The 10,037-nt window shown below is 39.8% G+C and overlaps 1 protein-coding gene across 11 annotated transcripts in view; it reads left to right on the top strand.

Moving 5' to 3' along the window:
* The first annotated feature begins 2,923 nt into the window (after nucleotides 1-2,923).
* Nucleotides 2,924-10,037, top strand: part of map7d1a (MAP7 domain containing 1a) — a 59,205-nt gene continuing 52,091 nt past the window's right edge. For 6 of the 11 annotated variants that reach the window (XR_004332262.1, XM_032517440.1, XM_032517439.1 and 3 more), the window contains exon 1: nucleotides 2,924-3,344. Coding sequence is in view for 10 of the 11 variants with exons in the window: in XM_032517440.1 (XP_032373331.1) it covers nucleotides 3,275-3,344 (70 nt within the window). In the remaining variant the exon portion in view is untranslated. The remainder of the gene's footprint in view (nucleotides 3,345-10,037) is intronic. The other 5 variants (XM_032517437.1, XM_032517434.1, XM_032517436.1 and 2 more) reach the window with 1 other exon arrangement.

Genomic DNA, 10,037 nt, shown 5'->3' with positions numbered 1-10,037 from the left:
GCCCCAAAATCAAGTCCTTTCTTGAGCACTGAGGGATGGATAGAGGAGGAGGGCTTCCTCCACTTCCTGTGTGCGGTGAGGTCACACAAGCAGTTCACACAAATGGAGATGACACAGGTTCACAGGTTGCTTACAGAACTTGCCATTTATTTAAGGCAATACATGGAGAGAGAGAGCTATGAAAGGAGAAAGACAGATAAAGGTGCTAGAATGCACTTCTGTGTATGCTCATTTACCGTTTTGGTCTGCAGAACTTTAAAAAGACATGCAACATTTCAGCACATCTAAAATGCAGTTAAAGGGCAACTGCACAATTTTCTCCTATTTGCATCCACCTTCCTTTGAATGGCTCATTAGCACAGAACGGTGCAGTGATGTGTGATAAATCCACACACGCCTCCTGACTTTGAGATATGCTTTTCTCCTGAGTCCTTTAATTTACCATCAGACTACTTATCAGACTGCTGACTCAGACACCTTGGCTATCCTGTGTAGTGCGCAAGGCTGAATAGTGGTAGTTCATTTGTAACACTGTCACATCTTAAAAAAGGCAAGGCTACCTTTTTTTCTGGTAAGATATAAAATATTAGGAAACTCAGACCCCCCCATTTAAATTATAGATTTATAGATAGTTTTTTTGTTGAAAAATATTTTACATTAGAAAATGTTCCCAGTTTGGTATATGTCTTATCCACTCTCAAGTAATTTGAAAATTAAAGTTTACAAAATAATAGTGTGTATCCCATGTTAGATCAGTACGACTGCACAGATATAAAATAAATAAACCATGTTAACATCATTTTTTAAATGAACGTTTTGCAGAAAGTAAATGGATTTGTATGTGCCTCATCCAATTAGTTTATCTGTTTTATCAGAGCTTGTCATATTTCTCAAAAAGGCTTAACACTAAAGCGTAATACTCAGTATGTCTTGTTACTGTACCAATATGAGACAGCAATCTCCCCATCCCTCTTGATAACTAAAGGCAAAGGTGTTGTAAGAAAGAAGTATGGCTTCTATTTCCTGTAAATAAACAAAACATTTGTGTATTCTTAAAATTTGGATGAGGTGTGAAGTCATTGATCATTGATGAATTCATTGACGTTTCCTGCTCTCTCCTGCAATCATTCTTTGACTTGAAAGGATTAGAAATGAACTCTTAATTAGCTATTTTTTCAGTCAATCAAATGTCATACTTATCTGTGACTCAATTACAGCTGGATTTGACAAACTATAACAACTTTAGGGGGACTGGGATCTTTGACAAAAGCATTTATTTGAGACATGGTGTGAATTCATCAAGGACAATTACAAAGCATGTGATGACCAGTACAAGTAGACTTTGAGACTTTGACACATTAAACAGTCACTCATTCGGCTTTAAATCTGTAAAACCACAGCACTCCACAGCATGCACACCCAACCCCCACCTCCTTCAACATCCCCCATTTTCCAGTTGCAGTGACAGGTGGCTCTTGGGGGTTTTGGGGAACACGACGAACAGCTGCACAAAAGAGCCCTACTGTGGTCCTTTTTGACGGGGTGTCCCCTCTCAAGTGTGCCGATCAGCCCCTGGCCCAGCCCCCACCTTGGCAGATGCTCTGAGAAAGCCACAGGTGGTAGACAAGAAGCCACTCTGCAGTATTTAAAAAGGTTATGTAACAAAGACAATTTTTAAGTTTTATGTCTGGAACTGGGTTGTGTTGTCTCTGATTTAAAAAGCAGCATAAATGTTTGATTCTACAGTAGCTCAATCTTGGGTGGAGTAACTTGTTTTACTCATCAAACTGCCATCATCCAAAACAAAAACCTGGCTGACAGGAAAATCTAGTGTTCTCTTTACACTGAAATGACATGCATGTTCAAATCATTAACTGTATGGTTGAGTTTCAGTTTTAGACTAAAAACTACCCTTACTTAATGTGAAAGCACGGTGACATAGACCTTTAAAATGCAAGTATGCATGTGGTAGAGATGTCTTTAGTACATTCTTATTCTTCTTCTTCTTGAGAAGATACAGTAGCTCCAGTGTTAAACTTTCATATAATTTTGTAGAAGCTGGAAAACCTTGGGTTTCTTAAAGTGTCTCCAAAGATTTTAGGGTGATGTTTTCTGCTTTTTGTCATCTGCAGCCCACTGAATATCCTGAAACCTGATTCAGAATACCTTAAAAGTTGAATCATGTAGCAAAAATAAGTGTGTGGACAACCCTCTCTCTTTCCTTTTTATGCTGTTTTTGTCATGCACATATGCTTAGAGTTGGATGTGCAGTTGGATGAACATCAATATTACAGATTTGAAATACTAAAAAATGCAGAGGAGTTGTGCAATAAAAAATGGCATACTTTACTGTATTATTCCCCCAACAAAACTGAACTGAACAGTGAACTACTGGTATACATATGTATATTGTTGACAGCAGTGAAAGGTTACATCATCTCCAGTTATTTAAATACACTAGTTTGTCATGAGTTGAGTTGATAGATAGACCTACTAATCTGTACTCATACTGGAATGTAATCTGATGTTAAAGGGTTATTGAAACAACTACGCAATGACAAAACATCCCAGAAACTATGGCAAGTATGCTTGTCGAAGCAAAGGCATGTTTTCCAAGGGAAGAATTCTATTGAGTGTGAACTATGAACTGGCTCATGAGAGCATTGTAGTTTTGGGCAGGATAAAACCAATCAAAATAGAGGGGGGGGGGTATTTTCTATACATAAATACATTAGTTTATATCAATAGCATTTGCCATATGATCATAGTATAAGCCTTTAGGATTTATGAATTCCTGTATCTGTCTTCTTTTATGTTAAATATAGCAAGTGTAACAACACTTGCTTACTGCAGGTATCTGCCGCATCCCCCTCTTGATAATGGTACAGTCCGATCGGAGAACGAGTGAGGGACCGATACGCAAGAGCAGAACATCAGCTGTGGTGTGTCGGAGAGTGACAAACTTCTCTCACTCCTCCTCCCCCTGCTTTCTTTCTCCCAAATTCCCTCCGAAACCTTTTTATGTAACTTCTCTAAGGAGAAGCCGCAGCCACCGGTGCCTCCATCAACAGGCAGGTAGGCCTACTGGCTGGGGTTTGTTAGTGTTTTTGGTTGCCGCTCTGGTCTGTCCGGACGCTTCCAGGAGGGTTTCCTGCCCGTTTTCGTTCAGGACATCGGGTGCAACTGGAGTGTCTCCACCAAGTCCCCCCCTATTCTGCCTGAGGAATGAGAGGACTGCCGGTGTGAGGGGAAGAGCCGAAACTCACATGTTTGAATGAACAAAAGAACAGAAAGCGAGGGTATTGCCGCCGAAATGGAGGAAAATACTCTGCCAGGAGCAACATGTAAGTATTTATTCTGAATTTAAGTTTAATTTAGAGTCGAATCTGTCTTGTTTAAAAAAAATGCTCTAGTGCTTTTGTAATTCATTTCCTTTGTCATGGTAACAAACTAATTGCTGTCTTGCCAGTGTTAACTTTATAGTTGCCTTGCTCATTTAGTGGTTGAGTAACACTGTTGCCGTTAAGGTAACGCAATAGAGCGCGTGGTCGGGAATGCATTTGTCTGATGAATTAGGGATAAGCCATTAGGAGGTGCGGACGCACAGTCCACAATTCATAATGCTAACGCAACCTTGTTGTTGTCCGCAAGATTAACACCTAAACCCTCAAACCAGGTTTTAATTTGAAGGGACAGTAATTTGCAGACACTTTTGATGATGAAAACAAAATACCGGTATGATCACTAGCTGACTGCTGATGGATGTTTCCTTAAAAGAGTGTTGCCATGGCTCTCTCTTAAAAAAAAGTGTTGCTTTTTTATTTTGCACAGAGCTCAGACATCAGGGTTATAACAACACAATTTGTGCTAGATGAGGTAATCTTACTAGCAGCATCCCATCCCCCTCCGTATGTTAAGTTTAGCTCACTATTAACATGATGCAGCATGGTATTCCTATCTCTTCCTATCTCCTCTTCGGTGCTGCTCTGCCAGAGGATGTTTTCCAAATGCAGTGAATAGTTGTTGTTGTATGCACAGGTGCGGTTAGGGCTGGGCGAAAATCAAATATCATGATATTCTTGACCAAATACCTCGATGTCGATATTGCGACGATATTGTATGGTTGACTGTTGGTGCTTTAACAAAATGTTATGATGATAAATCATTTAATGACTTAGTGGGTAAAGGTAAATAATAGAACAGCTAGAACAGTCTGGTAAGTTCAGAAAATTACATCACGTTACTGTAATGCAGCCTGTAAAACCAGGTAAAGACAACACTTACCATATTATGATATTACAATATATCCAAAATCTAAGATGATATCTAGTCTCATATCGCAATATCGATACAACATTGATATATTGCCCAGCCTTATGTGAAGTCATGCTCATGGTCTGCTGGTGCAGAGAAGCATCATAAACTCCTGAAATAAAATCAACAATTTAAATGAGATCCTCAGCTGGCCAAAGTGCAGGATAAATAGTTCCCCTCACACTCCAGCCCTATCCAGCTTAGTTACTGTGATCTGTACACAGTATACTGTAATGTGATCCTCTGATTGTGCAGTTCAAGGCCAATGTCGTCATGGCTTCTCCACTCAGTTATAACAAATGTCTCAGTTTGAGAAAAAAATTGAATACCCATGTTGGAATCCTGCCAGTTTGACGTTGTTCTTGCAAGCCACCCAGCATTGGTTCAATGTCTGAATCTCCATGCCAAAGCATTGTGTGTTGACATGTTTCCTGCTTCTGGAAATAGAAGGGGACACAGAATGTGACCTCCTCCTTCTGACAACAGAAAACTTCCTTCCTGCTGACAGGGGGCTTCATAAAGGGAGGTTGGCTTGTTTTGGCTCTGCATCAAGCAGGAGGAGAGATGCACCCTGTATATGGGAATCTTGACCAGTAGTCTGGAGTATCTTTAAACAGCCATGTTCTCAATAACATAATGCATGTATGACCATAGAGTTGGAAGGGACTGTCATCATATGTGATGTGAGTCCTGACATCAGGCCTATTGCTTCATGTGATGTGTACAGCATGTCAGCCAGACTGTTACACTTCCCTTGCTTACTGAGAATGGTCAGTAGGCCGTGGTCATCACAGCTCCAACACTCCTTGTGCATAACTCCAGCTCAAAGTGCAATCTTTGCCTCCAGCTCACTCTTTGATCATGTGGTTTTCATATATGTACAGCTGTATCAGATGAGAATGACGTTCTGAATCAATGTCATAGTCATGCTCTTCACGAATATGTTCACCTTTTATGATACCGCTCTCTCACAAAGAGGAAGGAAGAGTATGTTCATCAATTAAAAAAAAAAAACACTGTAATAAAAGACATGTTTTCTTGCCACATCGGCTTTCAATAATGTGTTGCGTCCATGTAAAATATCTGTGATCGAGATATGTAAACAACACCTGGAAGCAGTAGGACAATTGGAAAAGTCTTCTTCTTTTGTTGAAATACAGGGACTAAAAAAATCTCACTTGATCTGTCCCGCTTGACAACTAACCCTTGGACTGGAGCTGTTGAAAGCTTTGCCCAGCATTGTGAAAATCTGCTGTCTGGATTTATGGAGAAGATCTTCTAATCCCGCTTTTCTTCATGCAGGCTTTCTTCTCTCTGTGCTCTCCATTCTGCCGCTCTTAGACAGTCGGCTCTTTTTGGTCGCCCCCTCTAATCACCATACCTGAACAGCTAAGCTGTGACCAACTGAGATGAATGGAAACTTTTATTTTCTTTTTTTTGAAGATTTGCCCTTTCTATCTTACTCCTAGAAACACCTTAGGGGAATTACAATGCTCATACCTCTAAACTTACAGGAGGAGCAGGATATAGGTTATATAGTGTAGAAGAGACTGAGATGATGCTTTAAATAGTTAATGAGCCATTATGCAAACTTTGTTTTAAGCAAAAACGACAAGCTGCTTCACCAAAGCCATATTGGGGATAGCATCAGCAGGCTGACAGGGAAACAGATCACAGTGTAGTCCTTGTCTATTGTGTAATATGGGAGAATCCACCAGCTTTAGCTGTCAAGCCTGTACTGTAATGAACAGGATCAGTCAGCTACACATCTTTAGCCGCAGGAGATGTTATGTAATCAGGGAGATACGTGTGAGAGCCTCCAATTTTTGGAGAGTGGGCTGCTTTAGTGTCTTTGTAAAGTAACAGTGGGCAGTGTCCCATGTGCCCTTCTACATTCACTGCCTAATAAAGGAGCCTGGTAACAGTACTAACCAACATTGTCTTTGCTCAGGATTAGCTGTGAGCAATGCAGCGTTGAGTGTGTGTGTGTGTGTGTGTGTGTGTGTGTGTGTTATAATGAGATGTTTTCATGTTTTGCTGGAGATTTATTTGACTTGGACAGGTTAGCAACGTATGAAACTACTTATGTTTGAAATGTATCGACTAAAGATATATTTATATATATTTAATCAATTTATATTTAATTCTTTTATATTTTAAGTCTTTCATCATGTAGAATAGTACTATACAAGTCATGATTGAATCTTTGTGATTATGAGCGGAGTAATTTACATCCATGTATTTTTGGGAGTGCAGTAATGTTCAAGCAACATGCCTGGTTATGTCAGTAACTCTGTTGACTTGAACTGTTCTTTGGGCTAGGCAATTTGAAGCTTCAAGTTATTCATGCACTGAATTTAAATATTTGATTTTTCTATTTCAGAGGGAGAAAGCAGTTGCAGCCATTACATTTATCTTGCTGTGTCTGCTGTTTTTAATCCCATTCATATTACCGGTTGGTGCCCACAAAGGGGGCAACCTATGTGTGGATTCCATCCTACATAATCCATTTAATTTAGTGTATGTGGCTGCAAACACTGATTATTTTGTCAACCAAGTGGCATTTTTCAGGCATGTATGGCTAAAATGATTAAAGTAGCAAAATTATTATCATAATTCCTTTCCACACTCTTTTAACAAGATAGAACCTTTCATTTGGTGTATAGATTAATTGATTAGTCCTCAGGCAGTTGTTGGTGTAAGTGTTGTTGGTGTAAGAGTCTGGGGGCTTCCAAGTTCCTACATGTTCAGATATGTTGACAGCCCACATTCTGCACATTTTATAGACGGGACACAGCCCTTCCCAATAAAGTTTGGAGAGAGAGAAGTGAAAAGAACAGAAAAATCAGAGTCACAAAGAACCGACTGAAGTCATGCCAGCACTGTGGCGTTGAGGTCTGCTTTTGAAACTAGAGTGCAGTTTTTAGACAGTGAGACGTCTGCAGTTGTTTTGGCTCCTCTGTACTCCAGCTTATAACATGTAAAATGAAGTCATTACTGGGGTTGAAGAGCCGTGTTGCAGCTTTAGGGTACTTGAGGTGTTCACATCATATTAGTTTGAAGAGCGTGGGAATCATACTCTTTATTTTTAATTTTTTTTTTTTAGATATAGTCCCTGCATTTTGAACAGCCCATCATGACAGCGTTATGGCTGCAATTTATTTACTGGCCTCCTAGTATTGATGTAAACCCTTTCAGGTTCAACTTGGAAATTGGCAATTAAACTGCATAGTCACTGTTTCATTTAAAATAAAATGCCATTCTCTCTTAATGGATTATCCATTTTGTTTGTGTCTGTGTACAAAAATCATGGCTGAATCATACTTTCCAGTTATTGCCAGCTAGTCAGGTCCCAAGAAATAAGAAAATCCAAATGAGAAAAGACTAAAGGTATAAGTGAAGAAAGACACAGAAGGCGAGACATACTGTAATGTGAAAAAGGTGTAAAAAAAAAAAAACTCTTGCAGTGCTTATCTAGATTTCAACTCCCCACATAGAGGAGGCATCACGTCAGTGTCAGTCCACTCTCTAGCACCCAGATGGTGTAAATCACACCGCCCAGACACTGACCTCTCATGAGGTAATAGAGGTAGATCTCTAACCCGACACTCTGAAAAGGCAACTGATGGAGAAAGCCTTCCATTAGCCAGCAGTGTGCAGACTTTAGCCTCTGCAATATTCTACTAGGAAATGGCTACTGAAAGTGGTCAGTATGTACATGCAGGCAAAGTTCATGCTTGTTTTTGTGAATGTTGACGACAAACACAACCTTTTGAAATAATGTGTGTGAGGTCTTTTAATTGTGGACCTCCTATCCCCGTCCTCTATTAGGAAAAAAAACACAAATACAGTGGATTAAGGTAGGATTAAAGCTAAATTTGCCTGCCCTTGAACCAGCTGTAACCAACCAAAACGCAAGGTAGCTCAAATACAACAAAGAATCATTGTGTGGTCTTGATTTGCGGGGTGCCATGTTAGCTCACCTGGTTGAGTGTGCATCCCATATACTAAGGTTCTGTCTTCACCACATTGGCCTGGTATGAAAAAGCCCCAAAAATAATCTAGCCTTGTATATAATAAGTTAATTACAAATACTGGTAATTGACAATTAACTGCTACAAGCTCATCTTTTCTATGCCTTGTGCATTATGATGAAAACTATAGTCATTCACTCATACATGTTATTAGTCACATTTAAAATGACTGGGGGCTACAGTTTTGATAAATGAGCCTCTAAAATGGACCAAAGACACCTCACATTTTGCCTCAGGAACGTGTCTGGCTTAACGACTTTATGATGTATGACCTGTCTTCACCTCTTCAGCTCATTTGGTCTTTACCTTATAATGAGACTATCTGATATATAATACAGTTGATCAGTCAAAGAGCTGTGACTTGCCAAGGACCACCTATGATTACTTTGAGCCAAATGCCTAAGAGCTGGAAGGAGAGCACAGAATTATTAGGCGACCTGTAGGTGGGTTAAAAAGTAATATACAGGAGAATTGTTTGGTGCAAAACATATTAACTTCCCAGTTCAAACGGCATGAGTGCAATTAAAAGAATAGTGGGATATTGTGGGACACTTTGTTTTTTATACTGATATAAGGTGTTAGTGAGCTTTAGAGGGGCTGGTTGGCAGATTCCGTTACCTTTAGACAGAGCCAAGCTAGATGTTACTGCCTGTTTCCAGTGTTTATGCCAAGCTAAGCTATCTGGCTTCTCATCTAACTCAGCAAGCAAGCAAATTAGTATATTTCCCAATGATTAAATATTTAATTATTAAAATGGGCAGGTTGCTTCAAAGACAAACACAGAAAGCATTTATGACCAATACATTGACTGCACCCTAACAGAATGAAACTAGATAGACACATGTTTTTCAAATTACTGGACCCTGGAAAGGCAAGACAAGCTTGTATAGCACACTCATTGCACCATGACAATTGAATGTGCTTTACGTAATGCAATAAAACCCTGAAATATAAATATACAGTATAAGACAACAGTACAAAAATAAAGAGGCTAGAATCTAGGTCTAAGTTTGTTCCGAGATGCACAGCTGCAGCAGCTGGGTAGGAAGAAAGTGATTAAATGCCAAAGAAACATACTGTTCTTACTACGAGCCCCGAGTATGAGAAGCTCATGAAATGTACACATGTGCTATTTGGAAGGCATCTGCTCGATTGTAGCATACAGGAAGAAGGCTGATGATGCAGTGTTTTGGCCCTAAATTTATTATCACTCAGCTGTACTGCCCTTCTCCCTGGGACTCTAGAGGAAGGACAACGGGAGGGAAGTCTTGATTTGGACTGTCTTGGTTAGTCCTTCCACCTCCAACAAGTCTGAAAATATCCCAGACGGGCTGCTCTGTGCTCTCTGGTCATCTGAAAGTTTCAGTCACCAGACCTATCCGCTAATATTAGACCAGCTAAAGGACAAGCTCCATGCACTGTAAATGCATCTTGATCTCACATTCCTTGGCCGTTGTATCACTTGTATGTTAGAGCTATTGTTTGACCTGTTTTCGTCAATTATTTTAGTTATTTTCTCTGTTTTCTAGGAAATGTTAAGGTCATTGCAGTTCATGGTTTTGTTGATGTATTTGAACCTCGCGGCTGAGAGTGTGGGAGGGAACATTTGGCATCATCATTGTTACTTGTGATTATGAAACCCATGATTGGACCTTGTTGCCAGCAAAACAAAGTTCTGGGTTTTTGTGT

Source organism: Etheostoma spectabile, chromosome 6 (assembly GCF_008692095.1).
Source record: "Etheostoma spectabile isolate EspeVRDwgs_2016 chromosome 6, UIUC_Espe_1.0, whole genome shotgun sequence".
NCBI classification, from domain to species: domain Eukaryota; kingdom Metazoa; phylum Chordata; class Actinopteri; order Perciformes; family Percidae; genus Etheostoma; species Etheostoma spectabile.
This window is presented reverse-complemented; position numbering and strand designations above follow the sequence as displayed.